Source organism: Salmo salar, chromosome 16, assembly GCF_965601325.2.
Source record: "Salmo salar chromosome 16, fSalSal1, whole genome shotgun sequence".
Taxonomy (NCBI): Eukaryota; Metazoa; Chordata; class Actinopteri; order Salmoniformes; family Salmonidae; genus Salmo; species Salmo salar.
Window position 1 is genome coordinate 13,921,019 of NC_138306.1, and position 22,776 is coordinate 13,943,794.

The 22,776-nt window shown below is 42.2% G+C and overlaps 1 protein-coding gene across 17 annotated transcripts in view; it reads left to right on the forward strand.

Annotated features, from left to right (window-relative positions):
• Window positions 1-313: 313 nt before the first annotated feature.
• LOC106573205 (protein-methionine sulfoxide oxidase mical2b-like) overlaps window positions 314-22,776 on the forward strand; it is a 77,471-nt gene continuing 55,008 nt past the window's right edge. For 10 of the 17 annotated variants that reach the window (XM_014148021.3, XM_045696967.2, XM_045696966.2 and 7 more), the window contains exons 1-6: window positions 314-584; window positions 12,046-12,401; window positions 13,958-14,165; window positions 17,217-17,333; window positions 18,732-18,833; window positions 21,435-21,590. In XM_014148021.3, the coding sequence (XP_014003496.3) occupies window positions 12,147-12,401; window positions 13,958-14,165; window positions 17,217-17,333; window positions 18,732-18,833; window positions 21,435-21,590 (838 nt within the window). In that variant the 5' untranslated portion in view covers window positions 314-584; window positions 12,046-12,146. Of the gene's footprint in view, window positions 585-2,804; window positions 2,951-9,886; window positions 9,982-12,045; window positions 12,402-13,957; window positions 14,166-17,216; window positions 17,334-18,731; window positions 18,834-21,434; window positions 21,591-22,776 lie in introns of all 17 variants that reach the window. The other 7 variants (XM_082962543.1, XM_082962544.1, XM_045696963.2 and 4 more) reach the window with 7 other exon arrangements.

Here is a 22,776-nt window from a genome sequence, read left to right on the forward strand (position 1 = left end):
TGTGTGTGAGTGCGTTCTTATTATGTATATCCTGTCGATTGACAATGACTCCTTGGAGTTAACTATTTGGGGCTGCCTTGGGAATATATTGTCACATGTTAACCACTGTCAACACGGTCATGACGAATTGTGCAACTTCTTTATGTTAGACAACATAATGCATTAACTATTCCTCCATTTATTCTCAAATGCATTAGGTTCCAACATGCTTTTATAGGTCTACTTAGGGGAGAAAGTTGATCAGAGGATTCGTTTGGCAGCAAATTTACGCTCCAAGGTTATCGCTCAGCTTCTCATTGGACGTCATTACTCCGTAGCACCTCCTCTAAAGACTTCGTCAGGCTTTATCCGGCTCCGGTTTGTCGGCTACAACTTGAGAACATTTTCAATAGTCAACTGACTGAGATAGAAGTTGGATACCTTGGAGTTTATTGCTCGGTGGGAACGTTGTTTATTCTGGACAAAACAAGGCGTTTTGATTAGGACAGCTGTCATTTTGAAGTTCGTTTCAATTGACACACAGATGTAAGTGAATGACAGTCTGTTTCTCATTTGAGCGTACGACTGACCGACTAACTATTCCGGTGAGCTTTTAACACTTTAAACATACATTGCCTGTGTGTTCTATTCAACTTTAGCTCGTATTATTTCTGTTCAACGTGTGCCACTGAAATATTTATACATTTATTGGGAGATGCTATCGGATTCTGAATACTGTATAAATACTGTTTGGTTACACAGTCCTAGTGGTGTGAAGTACTTAAGTAGTAATACAAAGTATTTTTGATTATAGTTTTTTGCGGTATCTGTACTTTTTTATATTTTTGACAACTGTTACTTTTACTCCACTGGATCCCTAAAGAAAAGGTGTACTTTTTACTCCCATACATTTTTCCTGACACCCAAAAGTACTCGTTACATTTCAAATGCTCAGGCAGGACATCAATATGGTCCAATTCACGCACTTATCAATATAACGCATTGTCATCCCTACTGCCTCTTATCTGGCGGACTCCATAAACACAAATACGGAGTTTGTAAATTATGTATGAGTGTCCCTCTCTGTCCGTTAAAAAAAAAAAAAAAAAAAAAAATCCTGCCGTCTGGTTTGCTTAATATAAGAAGTTTGATGTAAAGCATTTACTTTGAACTTTTACTGAAGTATGACAATGTAGTACTTATTCCACCACTGTACTTAACTACATTTAAAACCAGATGCTTTTACTCAAGTAGTATTTTACTGGGTGACTCACTTTTACTTAAGTCATTTTCTATTAAGGCATCTTTACTTTTACTCAAGTATGACAATGGAGTACTTTTTTCACCACTGCACAGTCCTAGTTTAAAAAGATCATGCTCCATATTTTACAACAGGTGATGTGTGCATACTGGGGCCCTGCACTGTTACTGCAAAATCAAGTGTTTTCTATGGTGCTTGTCTGATTTATTTGAGACACTAAACTATTGAAATAGCCTACAGTCATCAATTTGCTCTGTGTAACTTCTTCACATTACGAATTACAATTCCTATTATATGTTATGAATTTGCTAAACATGATATGTTATGAATTCTAGCTAGGTGGCTAACGTTAGCTAGGTGGCTAAGTTTAAGAGTTAAGCCACAAGTGACCGGGAGTCCCATAGGACTGCGCATGATTGGCCCAGCGTCGTCAGGGTTAGGCCACGGGGGCTTTAATTGTCTCATCGGGCCCTAGTAACTCCTTATGGCGGGCCGGGTCCCTGCAGGCTGACCCCAGTCGCCAGTTGAACGGTGTTTCCTCCGACATATGCTGACTGCTTGTTGGCTGCTTTTCCTTCACTCTTCGGTCCAACTCATCCCAAACCATCTCAATTGGCTTGAGGTCTGGTTATTGTGGAGGCCAGGTCATCTGATGCAGCACTCATCACTCTCCTTGGTCAAATGGCCCTTACACAGCCTGGAGGTGTGTTGGGTCATTGTCCTATTGAAATACAAATGATACTCCCACTAAGCGGAAACCAGATGGGATGGCGTATCGCTGCAGAATGCTGTGGTAGCCATGCTGGTTAAGTTGATTTCTAAATAAACACACCATCCTCCATGCTTTACAGTGGGAACTACACATGCAGAGATCATCCGTTCACCTACTATGCATCTCACAAAGATACGGCAGTTGGAACCAAACCATCTCAAATTATACGAATGTATTCCAGGTCAAGATTTCCTGGGCGCATAACCATTTATAAAACCTGGCTGTTACTGGATGTACAGTAGTTCCTGCCAATTTGACTTTAATCCTGAGCCCTCTCAATGGCCAAATTATTTTCTTTCTATAAGGGCCTTATTCCCATTGTTACAGCAGCGATGTTAATCTTCTACCTTTTTTCATGTGAGCTTTTCAGAATAATCTCTCCCTTCTTGCCGATATGGGGGAGGGGAAAAAAAATAAGTTACACAAGGGCTCACTACTTCATGTCACTTATAAGTGTCTTATAAGGGCTGTGCCTGCATGTCAGCCCAGAGGCAAGACAGAAATACACCAGGAGCTCGTGGTGTCCGTGTCACTGTTGAACCGGATGAGTTTCTGTCAGGGGCCATTATATATTCTGGGACCGTTGACTGAGACAAAGGCATTCATACAGACAGACGTTTTCCTTTTACAGTTTTATTACTGTGATTGCTTGTGTGTTTTACTAGATTACTTTTGGACATTCTATGTCGCACAGCTTCACATAATGCACATGCAGTGTATTCTGAAAGTATTCTACATTTTTGTTACGTTACAGCCTTATTCTAAAATGGATTCAATTGTTTTTCAATCAAGGCTCCCGAGCGGCGCAGCGGTCTAAGGCACTGCATCTCAGTGCAAGAGGCGTCACTTCAGGCCCTGGTTTGATCCCGGGCTGTATCACAACCGGCTGTAATCGGGAGTCCCATAGGGCGGCACACAATTGGACCAGCGTCGTCCAGGTTAGGGGAGGGTTTGGCTGGGGTAGAATACAATTAGTTCTTAACTGACTTGCCTAGTTAAAAAAAAAGATCTACACACAATACCCCATAATGACAAATCAAACAGTTTTTTTTAGAAATGTTTACAAATGTAAATGTGATATTTCAGTTTTTTTATAAGTATTCACACTCTTTACTCAGTACTTTGTTGAAGCACCCTTGGCAGTGATTACAGCCTCTAGTCTTCTTGGGTATGATGCTATAAGCTTGGCACACCTGTATTTGGGGAGTTCCTCCCATTCTTCTATGCAGATGCTCTCAAGCTCAGGTTGGATAATGGAGCATCACTGCACAGCTATTTTCAGGTCTCTCCAGAGATGTTCAAGTCCGGGCTCTGGCTAGGCCCCTCAAGGACATTCAGAAACTTGTCCCGAAGCCACTCCTGTGTTGTCTTGGCTGTGTGTAGTTGTTGTCCTGTTTTGAATGTGAACCTTTGCCCCAGTCTTAGGTCCTGGGTGCTCAGAAAGCAGGTTTTCATCAAGGATCTCTATGTACTTTGGTCCGTTCATCTTTCCCTCGATCCTGACTAGTCTCCAAGTACCTGCCGCTGAAAAACATCCCCAAAGCATGATGCTGCCACCACCATGCTTCACCGTAGGGATGGTGTCAGGTTTTCTCCAGACGTGACGCTTGTCATTCAAGCCAAATAATCTTGGTTTCATCAGACCAGAGAATCTTGTATCTCATGGTCTGAGAGTCTTTAGGGGCCTTTTGGAAAACTCCATGTGGGCTGTCATGTGCCTTTAACTGAGGTGTGGCTTCCGTCTGGCCACTATACCATAAATGCCTGATTTGTTGGAGTGCTGCAGAGATGGTTGTCCTTCTCAAAGGTTCTCAGAGAGGAGTCAGAGGTGTGGGGCTTTCTTAATTGACATCATTGTCATCAGCACCCAGGGAGCAGTTGTTGGGGGTTAACTGCCTTGCTCAAGGGTAGAACAGCAGACCTTTTTTTACCATGCCAACTCGGGGATTCGAACCAGGGACCTTTCTGTTACTGGCCGAACCCTCTTAATCGCTAGGCTACCTGCCGCCCCTATAGCCAGTCCCCCATGAAAGAAATTCAGTACATCCTTCTCTTGGCCAAATATGTGTCCAGGAAATAGCCCCGCTGTGTGGTATATTCCCTCTAAAAAAATATCTGGATTAGTTAGACCATTCCTGGTGAACAAGCAAACCATTAGGCTACAGCAGTTCTAATGGCTTCAATGTCATGGTCTCTAATGGTCTTCAATGGTAAGTCCCAAACACTCACACAGTATAGTGTTTTGCAATGGGGTTGGGTTTAATGGTAAGTGTCACTAATCACACTAAATAGATGTTTTCTTCATGCATTGGTTTATAATTTTATTATTTGATTAGGTTTGTCACAACATTTTAGTCACTAGCCCATTTCTCAAGTTTTGGGCTTGTAGGAAAAGTCTTCATATGAGAATTGGACCATAGTGATGGCCCTCTCAGAAAGCTGACATTTGTTGGATTAAGGAGAGTTTGGTTGAAGCATTAGGTTGCTAAAAGGACACACTGAATTGCTTTCATGGAGAACTGGCTTGACTTGTGAGGATGAACACACCGTTTATTTTCATCATGAGCAAAAGCTTTTGGTTTTCTACCCGAAGTTGCAAAGAAAATGTTGTGATCCATTTAAAGCTGCAATATGTAACTTTTTGGGCGACCTGGCCAAATTCACATAGCAATGTGAGTTATAGATCTATCATTCTCATTGAAAACAAGTCTAAGATGCTTCCCATTTTTAAGTTTTGTTTTTGCATCTTTTAATTTCAGTTTTGTACACCAGCTGAAAATACAATATCTTTGGTTATTGACAATATATTTCACAGCGGTTTAGATGGTACAATGATTCTCTACACTATACTTGTTTGTTTTGTGACAAACTGAAATTTCATATCAAATGTTATTTGTCACATGTGCCAAATACAACAGGTGTAGACCTTACAGTGAAGTGCTTACTTATAAGCCCTTAACCAACAATGTAGTTTTAGAAAAAATGTGTTAAAGTATGTACTAAATAAACTGAAGTAAACAAATGAAAAATAATTAAAGAGCAACAATAAAATAACAGTAACGAGGCTATATACAGGGGGTACCGGTACAGAGTCAATGTGTGGGGGCAAGGTTAGTCCAGGTATTTGAGGTAATATGAACATGTAGGTAGAGTTAAAGTGGCTTTATAGATAATAAACAGAGTAGCAGCAGTGTAAAAATGTGTCGGGGGGGGGGGGTCAATGCAAATAGCCTGGGTAGCCATTTGACTAGCTGTTCAGGAGTCTTATGGTTTGGGGATAGAAGCTGTTAAGAAGCCTTTTGGACCTAGACTTGGCGCTCTGGTACCATTGCTGTGTGGCAGCAGAGAGAACAGTCTATGACTAGGGTGGCTGGAGACTTTGTCAATTTTTAGGGCCTTCCTCTGACACCGCTTGCCATAGAGGTCCTGGATGGCAGGAGCTTGGCTCCAGTGATGTACTGGGCCGTACGCACTACCCTCTGTAGTGCCTTGCAGTCGGAGGCTGAGCAGTTGCCATACCAGGCAGTGATGCAACCAGTCAGGATGCTCTCAACGGTGCAGCTGTAGAACTTTTTGAGGATCTGAGGACCCATGCCAAATCTTCTAAGTCTCCTGGGGGGGGGGTGTTGTCGTGTCCTCTTCACGACTGTCTTAGTGTGTTTGGACCGTGACAGTTTGTTGGTGATGTGGACACCAAGGAACTTGAAACTCTCAACCTGCTTCACTACACCCCCATCGATGAGAATGGGGGCGTGCTCGGCCCTCCTTTTCCTGTAGTCCATGATCCTCTCCATTGTCTTGATCACATTGAGGGAGAGGTTGTTATCCTGGCTTTCTGATGACCTCCCTATAGGCTCTCGTCATTGTCGGTCATCAGGCCTACCACTGTTGTGTCTTCGGCTAACTTAATGATGGTGTTGGAGTCATGCAGTCATGGGTGGGTAAAAAGGGGGGACTGAGTACACAATCCTGAGGGGTCCCTGTGTTGAGGATCAGCGTGGCAAATGTGTTGTTACCTACCCTTAGCACCTGGGGGCGGACCGTCAGGAAGTCCAGGATCCAGTTGCAGAGGTAGGTGGTTAGTCTCAGGGTCCTTAGCTTAGTGATGAGCTTTCAGGGCACTGTAGTGTTGAACGCTGAGCTGTAGTCAATGAATAGCATTCTCACATAGGTGTGCTTTTGTCCAGGTGGGAAAGGGCAGTGTGGAGTGCAATAGAGAGAGCATCATCTGTGGATCTATTGGGGCGGTATGGAAATGTAGTGGGTCTAGGGTTTCTGGGATAATGGTATTGATGTGAGTCATGACCAGCCATTCATGACTACAAACGTGAGTGCTACAGGTAGGTAGTCATTTAGACATGTTACCTTGGTGTTCTTCAGCACAAGGACTATGGTGGTCTGCTTGAAACATGTTGGTATTAGACTCGTTCAGGGACAGGTTGAAAATGTCAGTGAAGACACTTGCCAGTTGGTCTGCGCATGCTCAGAGAACACGTCCTGGTAATCCTTTCGGCCCTGCGGCCAAAATGTTGACCTGTTTTAAAGGTCTAACTCACAGTCGTCCGGAACAGCTGGTGCTCTCATGCATGCTTCAGTGTTGCTTGCCTCGAAGCGGACATAGAAATAATTTAGCTCGTCGTGTCAATGTGTAGCTCACAGCTGTGCTTAATAGTTTACAAGCCCTGCCACATCCAACAAGCATCTGAGCCGGTGTAGTAGGATTCAACCTTTGTCCTGTATTGATGCTATGCCTGTTTGATGGTTCGTCGGAGGGCATAGCGGGATTTCTTATAATTGTCTGGGTGAGATTCCCGCTCTTTGAATGTGGCAGCTCTAGCCTTTAGCTCAGTGATATTACCCTGTAATCCATGGCTTCTGGTTGGGGTATGTACATACGGTCACTGTGGGGACATCGTCATCAATGCACTTATTGATGAAGCCAGTGACTGCTGTGGTGTACTCCTCAATGCCATTGGAAGAATCCTGGAACATATTCCAGTCTGTGCTAGCAAAATTGTCCTATAGCTTAGCATCTGTGTCATCTGCCCTCTTCCGTATTGAGTGATTTAAGCAGGAATCCGGAGGATACGGTTATGGTCAGATTTGCTAAATGGAGGGTGAGGGAGAGCTTTGTACGGAGTGTGCAAAGCTGCCAACAAGGCAGAGGGTGGGTGTAGAAAATGGTAAGAAAACCCTTGAATGAGTAGGTGTCCAAACTCGACTGTACATTCCCAGGTCATTAAGGCTAACGTATGAAACTGTCCATTGGGCAGACAGACGGGAGGCCATGTCAAGCAGGAAGTTTTCTCTGATAAAGTTAACTGCTTAATCTGGTAAATGCTATTCAATTAAGAGCACTGTGACTGAGTCAGACCATGATCTTCAATGGATTGTTCTGTATTATTTTCATGCTGAATCTAAGTTAGAATATTATTCATTAGATTTCATTTCTGACTGCAATGCTATTTTTTTGTCAAGTTATGTCCTTTTCTGATTGGATGAAAGGATCGCAACTGGCCTGAATAATAGGATTATATTTCATAATGGCCTTAGGCCTTCTCTGTTTGTGTTCTCTTTCTCCTCGAACAAACAGTCCCGTCTGTCCTGAATCAGATCCATATTTCTCTGACATTCCTCCAGTGGATGTTTCCTGCCTCAGAGGAAACGGAGCGTGCTGGAGTTAATCAGCATCCTATTTAAACCTGCATGTCACCAGCCAACTGCTTTGAATTCTCTTTCACCAAACCACCACTCTGACACGCCTAAACCCTTAACGCTTACTGTGAGACCATTGGATCTTCCCTCAGAAAAGCAATGTGCTATGCTCCAGACTGTATCTTATGATATTCTCATTGCCTGTACTGTACTCTACAAAGATCTGTTTACACAGTCTGTAGTGGTCTGAAGAGAAGTCTTTGTGAATCTCTTTTAATTGGTGCTCTGAGCCAGTGAGCCACGTTTTTCAAAGGTGTTGCTGGCACACAGTCTGTCTGGCCAGGCACTTGTCGGCTCTCCTTTGATTCCTGTCTCACACTGAGAAGGCATAACTTTCTCTGCCTCGTACTGTGCCTGCTGGAAAGACAGCTCTGTTCTTGACATTAACACTCTGGTACTCACTGTGCTACTACAGCAAACTCATTTTGCTTTGTCGTCCAATTAAACTCTTTTAAAACAAATTTAAAAAAAGGAGTTTGAGGGAATGTCTTACAGTAAAGATTTTTACGTCATTATATTTGACTTTTGGTAGTTCTGGCTGTTACAGAAATGAAGCCCTTCCTGTTGTAACCGATACCCATGTCTTGTCTGTGCATTGTAGTCCTTGGTTACCTGGATGTGTATACTCTATCCCCTACCTAAGGCAATGTCCAGGTAACCTACACTGAGTGTACAAAACATTAAGAACATCTGCTCTTTCTATGACATAGAGTGACCAGGTGAAGCTACTATCCTTTATTGATGTCACTTGTTCAATCCACTTCAATCAGTGTAGATGAAGGGGAGGAGACTGGTTTAAGACGTTTTAAGCCTTGAGATATTGATTGTGAATGTGTGCCATTCAGTGTGAATGGGCAAGACAAAAAATGTAAGTGCCTTTTGACGGTGTATGGTGGTAAGTGCCAGGCGCACAGGTTTCTGTCGAGAACTGCTGCTGTGGTTTTCACGCTCAACAGTTTGCCGTATGTATCAATAATGGTCTACCATTCTTACTCAGTAGACGTGTCATCAAAGGGCTCCAGTCAAGGCTTGGTGAAATGCTAAGAAATTGTGACCTGTGTCTTTGCAAGGAAAGTTGTCCTAGACTTGGCAGCACATATAACCCTGCTGGGTCCTGGAGTCTTGGCTCCATCACACCACTGCCCATGAGAGTCTCTGTGGAGGCTAGTGGTTGTGCTGCTCCCTGTTGATAGAGACTAGATCGGGCTTATTTCTGGAATCTGATTCTTTTGATCAACGTTGCTTTCTACTCTTTGTCCACTAAGGTCTCTCAAGATGACGCTCTCTCTGGATAAGCTATGTTCTCTCGAGTCAATGGACCTCTGTTATGTCGTGGTTGTTTTGTATTGAACGTGAGCTGGACATTGTGGTACACGTTGACATGATCACACGCCACACAGGACAGTTGCTGAAATACAATGGTGTCTTTGTTCCAGTAACGTGAAATCCTTTTGGACAGTGTTTAGACTATATGAATGACAGAGGGAGGCAGCTATATTTCCCCTGAGTGCATGTCTAATTAGAAATACAGGGAGTTCAGGGGAAATATACAAATGTCTTGTTTTTCCTGTACTCAATTTAAAACTGTTTCTGCAAATAGAGGCAGATTTTAGAATGCGATATCATGCTGGGCACTTTCTGTGCAAATCCTCACAATGCACAGTGCTACAACCGGTTATATATAGATTAGGCTGTGAACACTGAGTCCCTGGAAGTGTGTATGAGTTACTGTGTGTTTTTCAATGCTAGAGCAGCTGTCTTTCAATGCTAGAGCAGCTGTCTTTCAATGCTAGAGACTCGGTGTTAGATTAGATGTTGCTGCTATCTTTCAAATGTGGTTACGTATGAGAGATGACACCCCTACTGTGGACTGGCAGGCCTCAGCCACTGCAGCCAGACTTCTCACTTGTTCAGGTTGCATTCTGCACATAGCCTTTCCACTATTGAAGGAGCTCCTGTTTCGGGCCTCATGGAAAATGCTTTCTCTCTCCTCTCTGGAGAAGAGTTGGCACTACTGTAGTGCTTTGACGGTATTGGGATTTTGTTAACCTGGACGTGTCAAAGGAACTTTACATTCCAATTGACATGAAGGGTAGAGAAGGCATTGTTGAGAGAATGTATTATACAAGGTCATTGAATAATATATTTTGTTTCCTTAGATACACTCTGACCATATGCTTCTACAATATGCTGCTTGAAATTGGTGGCCCTTTAACTATGGAGACAAGCGCAGAGGATAAACTACTGAATGATGGTTAGTTGAATGGCTGTCTAGTGAAACTTATTTAGACAGGTAATGGGAGGCTGCAGACAGAGGCAGTTATGTGTAGGGTACACAGGTGTTGTAATGAGGAAAGATCCCAGGGCTTTTTTAATGGTTTCAGAGTTGTCATTATGAGCTGATGAATATCTCCAGCTATGCAAATTAGTTTTTTTTTTAGAGAGGATTTATGCAAAATCATCCTCATGCTTGAAACAGGCTGTACTATTTCAAGTTTACCTGTTTCCCCGTAACTGCTCAGTGGAATTTTTGGTTTACAACCTTACAGTGCATTCGGAAAGTATTCAGACCCCTTCGCTTTTACCACATCTTGTTACGTTACAGCCTTATTCTAAGATGGATTCAATTGTTTCCCCCCTCATCAGTCTACACACAATACCCCATACTGACAAATCAAAAACAGATTTTTAGAATTTTTGCAAATGTCTAAAAAAAATATAAACCGGAAGAATCATAGGTGTTGACGCAGCGATTACAGCCTCGAGTCTTCTTGGGTATGACGCTACAAGCTTGGCACACCTGTATTTCAGGAGTTTCTCCCATTCTTCTCTGCAGATCCTCTCAAGCTCTCAGGTTGGATTGGGAGTGTTGCTGCACAGCTATTTTCAGGTCTCTCCAGAGAAATTCCATCGGGTTCAAGTCTGGTCTCTGGCTGGGCCACTCAAGGACATTCAGAGACTTGTCCCGAAGTCACTCTTGCGTTGTCTTGGCTGTGTGCTTAGGGTCGTTGTAAGGTGAACCCCAGTCTGAGGTCCTGAGCATTCTGGAGCAGGTTTTCATAAAGGATCTCTGTACTTTGCTCCGTTCATCTTTTCCCTCGAGCCTGACTAGTCTCCCAGTCCCTGTGACTGAAAAACATCCTCACAGCATGATTCTGCCAACATCATGCTTTACCGTAGGGATGGTTCCAGCTTTCTTCCAGATGTGACGCTTGGCATCCATGCCAGAGAGTTCAATCTTGGTTTCATTAGACCAGAGAATCTTGTTTCTCATGGTCTGAGTCTTTTCGGTGCCTTTTGGCAAACTCCAAGCGGGCTGTCATGTGACTTACTGAGGAGTGGCTTCCGTTTGGACACTACCATAAAGGCCTGATCGGTGGAGTGCTGCAGAGATGGTTGCCCTTCTGGAAGGTTCTCCCATCTCCACAGAGGAACTCTGGAGCTCTGTCAGTAACTATCGGGTTGTTGGTCACCTCCCTGACCAAGGCCCTTCTCCCCCGATTGCTCAGATTGTCCGGGCGGACAGCGCTAGGAAGAATCTTGGTGGTTCCAAACTTCTTCCATTTAAGAATGATGGAGGCCACTGTGATCTTGGGGACCTTCAATGCTGCAGATGTTTTTTGGTACTCTTCCCCAGATGTGTGCCTCGACACAATCCTGTCTCGGAGCTCTACAGATAATTATTTCAACCTCATGGCTTGGTTTTTGCTCTGACATGCACTGTCAACTATGGGACCTTATATAGACAGGTGTTTGCTTTTCCAAATCATGTCCAATCAATTGAATTTACCACAGGTGGATTCCCGATCAAGTTGTTGAAACATCTCAAGGATGATCAATGGAAACCGAATGCACCCGAGCTCAATTTCGAGTCTCATAGCAAGAGGTCTGAATACTTATGTAAATCAGGTATTTCTGTTTTGTCGATTTGATGAGGGGAAAAATAAATTATTGAATCCATTTTATACTAAGGATGTAATGTAAAAAAGGAATGGGTTTGAATACTTTTCGAATGCACTGTATATCAAGGCGTGCATGTAGGGTCTATTTTGAGCCTCAGACATTCCGTACAGTTAAACTGTGACCTTGTTTTCATTTGAAACATTTGCAGTAACGCATCATGCTACAGTGCGCTGATTAATATTTTGTGGACTTGTTAAGGAAAGTAATTTTTGTAATTTCAGTAATAGTTTTAATGTTTATTAATTACTGGGATACCATTTCACAGAGAAAATGTCTTGATGATTTTTGTCCATAGCACCACAGTCTGAGTGCAGAGTGATACTGTAATAACATCCAATGCCATTTTCTTTTCCAGAACCCGCTGAGATGGCAGTCGGATCATAGTCTAACTAAGCCCGTGAGCGGCTGGAGACAGAGCGAGGGAGTGACGGACAGATCGAGTCTCCAAAACAGAAGATGGAGGATGAGAGGAGCGCCCAGGCAGGGCAGCTCTTTGAGAACTTTGTCCAGGCGTCCACATGTAAGGGCACTCTGCAGGCCTTTAGTATCCTATGCAGGCAGATGGATCTGGACCCGCTGGACTACAGGAACTTCTACAGCAACCTCAAAGCCACGGTCACCAATTGGAAGGCCAAGGCCCTCTGGACCAAACTGGACAAGAGAGCCGGCCACAAGGAGTACAAGCGAGCCAAAGCCTGTGAGGGCACCAGGGTAAGAAGTCAGTCAAGCTATCACAGTAATGCAAATGCACAAGTCAGACTCACAACTATGTGGCAGATAGTACATAGGGTGGAAGTCATTCAGATTTGATACAAGAAATAAAGCATCTAGATATAAGGAACAAGCTTTAAATGAACAAACCCTGTATTTGCCACTGGGCAGACCCCCCCCACATTGGGATTGAATAGATCATGTTAATATCCCATATGTGCATAAAGACTGATTTCATAATGTTTTTTTATTTTTTATAACTTCCCTGGGTCACATTGTATTTGGATAGTCCCATATAGATGATCTACAGATGGTCATACTATCAACAAAGTATCTGTTGATTAAGAAAATGTTTGCTAAGGTTACGCTTAGGTTTAGAATAAGGGCTAGGGTTAGTAGATGGTTAGTTTTAAATGTTACTGAACATCTACTGAACCAAGACCTGTTTACCAAACGGGCACCCCAAATAAAGTGTTAACCTTTCCTGTGTCAGATGAAGGTGGTCACCGTCAGATGGAATAGGCTACTTTGTATTAAAGGCCCAGTGCAGTCAAAAACTTGATTTTCTTGTTTTTTATATATTATTTCATAGCTGGAATAATACTATGAAATTGTGAAAAATATGATGATGCCCTTTCAACATGCTGTTTGAAAAGACCATCTTGGATGGAGTTTTGGCCTGCTTGGAGATATTTATCAACAGGTGGTAAATTGGTTAATATACCGATAAAGGCCTAACTATTCAAATAGCCCACAGGGAAATGTTCCATCCCCCTGTATAGATTTGTAACAGTCTGGAAAATGGAAGTGTAGATAAATGTTATGTCCCTCCATACTACAGTGTAAAACAGAAGCACATATATAAACTGTGTTCTATTTAGTTATAATGTTTAGAGTACTAGCTGTACAGTAACTTCATAACGTGACTTGTCTTTCATGGTAATGTTGTGATGCAGGTGAAACAGAGCGTGTCTCTTATCGTGTTTCACTGTCTTGAGATGTGATATCCCTGCACACCCAGCTGGTAGATGCTTGTGAGCAATGTGGAGAAATTAAAAGCTACGCTGCACACATCTATGGGAACATTTTAAACAAAGAAAGCATGATTAAACCTCCTCACATATGAAACCTACCAAAATACATTTTGTTGTGAGATTTGCTGATTATGCAAAGAATTGGAACAAAGAAGGCACACTGTTAAAAAAATATATATATATATATCTCTTTATATCCACTTTTTCTAGCATGTTTACAATGGGGGCAACTCCATGTTAACAGAATGGTGCTGAAACTCGTATTTTTCACTTTAAAATGAATGCCAGACTAAAAAACATTGATTGTAAAGTTAAACAAACCATGCAACAGTATTCCAGAGGTTGCAATACAATATAACTTATATAGAAGAGGTGAACGCCTTCGATGGTGCTGATCACATTTTCTGTAATCACACTTCATGTCACCTTTGCAACAGTTTACCTTGGTTGTGTTTAATTACAGTTTCTTCTGTACACTGATGTGGCTCTTGTTCTCCTCCGCCCCCCCCCCCCCCCGCCCAGTCTTTGATCATTGGAGGAGGGCCCTGTGGCCTGCGCACAGCCATCGAGCTGGCTCTGCTGGGGGCCAAGGTGGTGGTGATTGAGAAGAGGGACACCTTCTCCAGAAACAACGTGCTCCACCTGTGGCCCTACACCATCCACGACCTCAGGGGCCTCGGGGCCAAGAAGTTCTATGGCAAATTTTGTGCCGGAGCCATAGACCACATCAGTAAGTTTCATACTTTTCGTAATGTCATTCTTATCTCATTGGGAAGTATGTCAAGTAATATTATTCTTCCTTGTTTTGGTGTTCTGCTGGGGAAAACAGACTACGGTATTTTTCAGATGGTAACATTGTTACATGGTCTGTCCCTCTGTCACTCCCATGTTCTTCAGTTAGATTTTCAATATACATTACCAGTCAAAAAAAAAGTTTGGACACCTACTCATTCAAGGGTTTTCCTTTTTACTATTTTCTACATTGTAGAATAATAGTGAAGACCTGAACTATGAAATAACACATATGGAATCATGTAGTAACCAAAAAAGTGTTAAACAAATCCTAATATATTTTTCAAAGTAGCCACCCTTTGCCTCGATGACAGCTTTGCACACTTGGCATTCTCTCAATCTGCTTCACCAGGAATACTTTTTCAACAGTATTGAAGGAGTTCACACACATGCTGAGCACTTGTTGGCTGCTTTTCCTTCACTCTGCAGTCCAACTCATCCCAAACCATCCCAAGTGGCACAGCAGTCTAAGGCACTGCATCTCAATGCTAGAGGCTTCACTACAGACACAGCCTGGATTCGAACCAGGGTATCACAACCGGCTGTGATTGGGAGTCCTATAGGGCGGCCGACAATTGGCCCAGTATAGTCCGGGTTTAGCCGGTGTAGGCTGTCATTGTAAACAAGAATTTGTTCTTAACTGACTTGTCTAGTTTTAAATAAAGATGTGTTTAAAAAAAAATAATGGAGGCCAGGTCATCTGATGCAGCACTCCATCACGCTCCTTCTTGGTCAAATAGCCCTTACATAGTCTGGAGGTGTGTTGGGTCATTGTCCTGTTGAAAAACAAATGATAGTCCTATAAAGCATAAACTAGAAGGGATGGCATATCGCAGTAGAATGTTGTAGTAGTGTGCCGTGAATTTTAAATAAATCACTGACAGTGTCTGCAGCAAAGCACCATCACACCTCATCCATGCTTCACGGTGGGAACCACACATGCAGAGATCATCCGTTCACCTACTCTGCTTCTCACAAAGATGTACGGTTGGAACCAAAAATGTCCACTGGTCTAATGTCCATTGCTTGTGTTTCTTGGCTGAAGCAAGTCTTCTTATTGGTGATTTCTTTGCAGCAATTTGACCATGAAGGCCTGGTTCACGCAGTCTCCTCTGTGAGTTGATGTTGAGATGTGTCTGTGACTTGAACTCTGAAGCATTTATTTGGGCTGCAATTTCTGAGGCTGGTAACTCTAATGAATTTAACAACTGCAGCAGAGGTAACTCTGTCTTCCTTTCCTGTGGCGGTGTCATGAGACAGTTTCATTATAGCTCTTGATGGTTTTTGCGACAGTACTTGAAGAAATTTTCCGCATTGACTGACCATGTCTTAAAGTACTGATGGACTGTCCTTTCTCTTTGCTTATTTGAGCTGTTCTTGCCATAACATGGACTTGGTATTTTAACAAATAGGGCTATACTGTATACCACCCCTACCTTGTCACAGGACAACTGATTGGCTCAAACAAATTAAGAAGGAAAGAAATTCCTCAAATTAAGGCACACCTGTTAATTGAAATGCATTCCAGGTGACTACCTCATTAAGCTGGTTGAGAGAATGCCAAGAGTGTGCGACGCTGTCAAGATAATTCAAACATGAAATATATTTTGATTTGTTTAACTCTTTAAATGTTTTGTTGGTTACTACATGATTCCATGTGTGTTATTTCATAGTTTTGATGTCTTCACTATTATTCTACAAATGTAGTAAATATATAGAAAAACCATTGGAGTAGGTGTGTCCAAACATTTGACTGGGATTGTATATCCAGGTTGCTCTGCCGAGAAATCTGATGCTTGTGTGAGAGCGTTTTTCATCTCCCTGCTACTTCCTTGCCTTAGATAACATGTGAAGTGGAGGAGCCCATAAATGCAAATGCTGTGTGTTTTACAAACCACTGCTGCCAGATAAAGTGACCTTCTGGTGTCTTATCAGGGCCATAAATACTGCTTCTCACGTTAACTTATGAAGTTGGAAACAGACTTACCAGCTGCTAGCTAACTACACCTATACCTCAGAATGGAATCAGTCATGTGGCATTTCACTAACCATGTCTCTAAGCCTAGCAAGGCCACAGGTTATTGGAGACTGTGTGTTGATGGATATATGTTAAAGCCCCCATGCAGTTTTTTTTTTGTTGTTTTAAATGATCACTGTCTAACAAATCACTGTTTATTTCATGAAAATAACACATGTTTTATCATTTATTTCCCTGAGCCTCATTTTGCCATTGAAATGCTCAGTCTGATTGTGTGGGCATGTCGATACAAATGTAAATATATTTACATAAAAGGCCCTGATTGGCGGTGATGGGTACTGACTTCTAAACTTGAAAAATCCTTATTCATGTTACTGAGGGAGAGAGGGTAATGCAGAAAGTTTACATTCTGTCAGAACATGTTATTGTTAGATATTAGGTATCCTATGGAGAGAAGGGCCACAGTCTGGTTTCAGTCAACAGATAAGGTAGGACAGCTGTGAGATGGGGAGGAGTGAGGAATTTGGGCCGAGGTCAGGTCAGATGAAGTGAGAAAGAACAGGCATACGTTAAATCCTGTCTAGCGACGGATGTATTTGTTGTCTAGATGTGTAAGGCTTTGTCTTAGGCAGCTGTGATACCCAGTTGGTGAATAAACTTGGTTTGAGCTTTACTAGCTGTTCGTGAGCTTATTTCGAATCTAACAGCGGATAGGATCATTTAGACTCTAGAGCCTTCCCTTCTTATGCCTTCAAAGTAGGAGGATGCATATGCAAATAAAAAATGATGATGATGATGGTCAGAATAATCTGATCAGATTGTGATATGACCTGGGCCAAAAACTCCATCCCACCTGAACAGGCTGAAAATCCAGGATTTTTTTCAAACTGCTCTTACACAAAAAGGCCTTTTTCATAATGGGGAAAATACTGTATCAGTAAAATCACCTTTAAAAAAAAAAAAACAACTGCACTGCCACTTTAAATATACCTGATCTGTTTGTCTATGAAGGTATTCGCCAGCTCCAGCTCATGCTGCTGAAGGTCTCCCTCATCGTGGGAGTGGAGGTCCATGTCAACGTGGAGTTTGTTAAACTGCTGGAACCACCGGACAACCAGGAGAATGAAGGTAACTTTCTCTCTTTTTTTTTTTCTTTTTTTCCAGAAAATACAGCTTTCTGTCCCTACACTTTTGAATCCGACCCAGTGGTATCAGGTCCAGCATCAGTCTGTGAAAGGACATTTCAGAACTTCAAACCTCCATTAGGGCAAGCACAAGTACCGTATAATTGTGTAACCTACAATTTATGGATGGAGAACGTCATGAACCCCCCCACACACACCACCATTTGGGCTGTTGAGTCTGTTTCAGGGGTAAAATGGTGTAGCAAACAAGTCTTTGGTTGCTTAGACAATGCCCCCCTTCCTGCAGCAGCACATACTTTTTTGCTTCATTATTTTGCTATTCAAATGATTATTGGTGGCCGTGGGTCATTTGGCTGAACAACAACCATCATTCAAAATTCCATGACTGTCACAACCCTAGCCTCCATGCCATGTAAACATGTCCATGGCAATCATCACTAAACAGCTGTGTTTACAATTTTACTGTTATTTCATGCTTGCATATTTGTCATATCTGCTTTTTACATTGTTATTCTGCGAATTATCAGCTTGCAATGTTGCTTGCCTAATTTGAGTTGATGCCAAAAACAAGCCCATTGTATATTTATGAAGCTGTTCTTCAGAGTCCCTAAGCTTACCAACTGTCCCTTTTTTGTTTTTTGATTTTGAACATTGGATTTAAACAAGCGTCCTGTTTTTCTCCCGGTTATTTCTTGAGTAGCATGTGGTGGCAGACTTGTCACTAGACTGATAAATATAGAAGAAGACCGAGATGGAAGACTAGCCTAAATTTAGGGTTGCAATGTGTCCTTCTCTGCAGCAGTGACCGTGTCCTTCAGGGGGTACCTCAGGAGAATGTGGTGTGGGCGTTTCTGTAAGACTGTGTGGCACGAGTGTTGAGCTGATATGGAGAGGGTCACTGTTTTCATTCTGCATCATTGCCACTTACCATGTTGCATTGTGAAAGATTACAAACCCTCAGCAAGACTCCAGCTATATGGGCTCCCGAGTGGCACGGCAGTCTAAGACACTGCATCTCAGTGCAGGAGGCGTCACTACCGTCCCTGGTTCGAATCCAGGATGTATCACATCTGGCCGTGATTGGGAGTCCCATAGGGCGGCGCACAATTGACCCAGCGTCGTCCGGGTTTGGCCGGGGTAGGCAGTCATTGTTCTTAACTGACTTGCCTAGTTAAATACAAATAAAATAAATAGTTGCAGACAACTTAGCTATGTATTTAACCTAAAAGCACCATGTTATGACTCGTCATCCAATAACAAACTCCGATGAAACCTTAACACTCATGGATAATAGGAAACGTTTACAATATATTGCTGTATTCATATGACTTGCTGCTGTCTCAGAACGCTTGTCTAATACTTTATCTTCTCCTTTTTCCAGGGCCTGGATGGAGAGCTGAGATTAGACCATCAAACCACCCCCTCACTGACTTTGAATTTGACGTGGTGATCGGTGCGGATGGACGCAGAAACACGTTAGATGGTGAGAACACATGATGGAGATGTTATTGTTTTAACATTAACATGAGGCTGGAAACTCTTGGTGAACAGCTAAAAGTTACACACCTGAACATTTTCAACTATAGAGTTTCACTCATAGCCATAAAATACTAGACTGGGAAAGTCCAATAGAAATGCACACAAACAAGGTGTTACAGTATTTGAGAGGAAACATGCCTGAGGGAATGCATGCAAGTTTACACAGTGGATTGCTTCTAGCATACGTTTAGGGAGCCCTTTAAAGCTATGGTTCAAAGCACAAGTCATTCATTTTATAGGAACCGATGTTGCCGAGTTGGGGCGAGATGGTGCAACGCTCCAAATCCTTCCTGTTGACACAGTTTGAGCTGCACTCCAAGGGCACGTTGACTGACTGGTTTTGATTGTAGTGACCAGGGGTGCAACTTTCATTGGGGACGACCCCCCCACATTCTGAAATTTCATTTGTCTCCTCCCCCCCCCCCCCCCCAGTTATATCATTGGAATGTGATACAAAACGAGGCAATGGTGTGCTTTAGGACCATGCAGATGCCTTCGAGTACTTTGGTAGGTTGTTTGGAGTTTTATCCGACTGGATAATTTTTTTTATTTTTATTATGTCCCCCCACTTATAAAACCAAAGTTGCACCCCTGGTAGTGACTACTACTCTTCATCTGCAGTGAACCCCTGTGCGGCATACGGGACGGACATCCAGCTAAAAATCATATCGCAATTAGCATAACAAAATTTAATAATTTTTGTTTTTTCTATTTTTTTTCTCAAATTATATCGTTTTATAGATACACCTCTCCTGAATTGAACCACGTTGTCCGATTTTCAAAAAGGCTTTACAGCAAAAGCAAAACATTAGATTATGTTAGAGGAGTATATCGTTAAAGTAGCCACATAGCCATTTTCCGACCAACCACATGCATCACAAATAACCAAAAAACAGCTAAATGCAGCACTAACCTTTGACAATCTTCATCAGATGACACACCTAGGACATCATGTTACACAATACATGCATTCTTTTGTTCGATAAAGTTTATATATAAAAACAGCATTTTACATCGGTGTGTAACGTTGACTATTTTCCCTCAAATGCATCCGATGAAACAGAGCTACAATTTACTAAATTACTATTCGAAAACATTTTAAAAATGTAATATTGTCATTCTAAGATTTATAGATGAATATCTCTTGAAAGCACCTGTAATGCCAGATTTAAAATTAACTTTACTGGGTAATCATACTTTGCGATGAAAGGGGATGCGATACTCTGAAAAATAGGCTAACGTTACAGGTCAGCGCCATCTTGGAACAATCGCATATCACATCTAGTCTTGTATACTATTGTCAATAATCCCTTACCTTTGGTTGTCTTCATCAGAAAGCTCTTCCAGGAATCCCAGGTCCACAACAAATGTATTTTCGTTCGAAAAAATGACTCCTTTATGTTCCAAGAGCTTGTTCTTGTTAGCGCGTCTGAAGGCTGATCCAAATGCTCCCTCAGACGCGGGACAGCCATTTCGAGAAAATGCATTTTTTTTTCCATTTAGGTTCGTTCAAACATGTCAAACTTTGTAGAACATAAATCTTCAGGGCGTTTTTCAACAAAAATCTTCAGGGCGTTTTTCAACAAGAGAGCCAATAAGATTCGAGGGGGACGATTGCATTGTGTTTCAAAACGTTTCGAAAGGGGAGGGTAACCAGGGGCGCCGGCGTCATAATGGTGATGGCCCTCTCCGTGTGACCACGTTCCACAGCGTCTCATTCATTCAGTTTTAACAGTAGGAGACTCAAACCACTTTGTAAAGACTGGGGACATCTAGTGGAAGCAATAGGAAGTGCTCAATGAACCATAGCTCACGGTGTGATTAATAGGCAACGTGATGAAGTTGAGTTTGAAATTCAGAATTCCACTTCCTGTTTCGATCTGTCTCGGGGTTTTGACTGCCATATGAGTTCTGTTATACTCACAGACACCATTCAAACAGTTTTAGAAACTTTAGGGTGTTTTCTATCCACAAGTATTAATTATATGCATATCCTAGCTTCTGAGTTTGAGTTAGTAGGCCGTTTAAAATGGGCACGGATTTTTTTCAAAATGCGCTGTGGCGCCCCCTATCCTAGGCGACCGTCAAGAGGTTAACTCTAGTTAGCACTGGTAACATTTGAACTGCATCAGAACACTTTGCCTACAGGTCTACCTGGGAGCCTGAGAAGATAAACTGCTTGTATACACACTGGCCCTGGTCATGTGACAGGTGAAAGTCAATTACAGTATTGGCATCAGTCTTGAGCATAGTCTGACTGCACCTAAAAAGGAAAGAAAATGGGTAAATCATCACCCAGACAATTATTACTCAAAGTTCAAAGGTAGTATTTTGTAATGCAATTCTACCATTTTTTTTTTTTTTTTTTTTTTTGCATAATCTGAACCTTCATGACTGTTTATTACATGGTGCTATAAGAACAATACAATCAAATTATTACTCTATGTAATAAATCAATGTGACCCAGTTTTAAAACAAAAGAAAAATATTAACTTCCAAAATGTTAAGTGTCCTTAGCAGAACAATAACAATACTTTCTCCTCAGGTTTCAAGAGGAAGGAGTTCCGGGGTAAGCTGGCCATCGCCATCACAGCCAACTTTGTCAACAGGAACACCACGGCCGAGGCCAAGGTGGAGGAGATCAGCGGAGTGGCCTTCATCTTCAACCAGAAGTTCTTCCTGGAGCTCAAAGAGGAGACAGGTGAGTCCTCTACCAAACCTGACCCCCAACACACTTTACATTGCCGCGTAATGTTCAGAAAATGTATTCCCACCAAAACACATCAATTTACAAAAATACTCATCATAAACGTTGACAAAATATATAACAATTATTTAAATGATTATAGATATACTACTCCTGGATTTTAAAATGGCTTTATGGAGAAAGCACATTTTTCAATATTCTGAGTACATAGCTCGCCATCACAGCAAGCTATACAGACACCCGCCGTACTTAGAAGCATGTCAAACGCTGTTTAAAATCAATCTTTATGGTATTTTTAACGTAAAATTGCGATAATATTCCAACCGGACAATAGCATATTCATTCAAGAAGGAACGGCGCACTCGCGGGATCGCGCATATCCAATCCCTTTGTCCACAGGCAGTCCACTGATTGACTGAGCTCCTATTATCTGCCCAGTGACAGGAGAATGCTGAAATAACTTTCTGAAGGCTGTTGACAGCCAATGGAAGCCTTAGGAAGTGCAACGTGACCCCACAGAAACTGTAGTTTCGATGAGAATTGTAGTTCTTTTGATTCTCTAGACTTTCCACTTCCTGGTTGGATTTTTCTCAGGTTTTTGCCTGCCATATGAGTTCTGTTATACTCAGACACCATTCAAACAGTTTTAGAAACTTCAGAGTGTTTTCTATCCAAATCTACTAATAATATGCATATTCTAGTTTCTGGGCCAGAGTAGTAACCAGTTTAATTTGGGTACGTTTTTCATCCGGCCGTGAAAATACTGCCCCCTACACCTCAACAGGTTAAACCATGTGAAGGGATGGCGTGATTAATGGGGAACCAATTATTTGTCTCCACAATGTCTGTGCGCAGGTCACTCCCCTCAGTGAGCTTGTCCAGCAGTGGGGTCAAGAGGAGGTTTGCTTGAGATGGGAGTATCTAGAGTTGACAATTGATATATGCCATTGGATGAAATGGTGTTTTTGTTCTATGAAGTACCAGGGACGAGATTAGAACCTTGTCATTAGGGACCAAACTGAACGATAATTTATAGCGAATGGTATCTGGCTGTAGATACTCCTCTCTAAAGTAAACAGGCTTTCTTTGTGAACTGTTCCTAACTAACTATCTGTGGTTTGTCATGTCAAAAGGGGGTGGATCTTGCTAAAAAGATCTCAGTAGCCATTGTGTTAACACT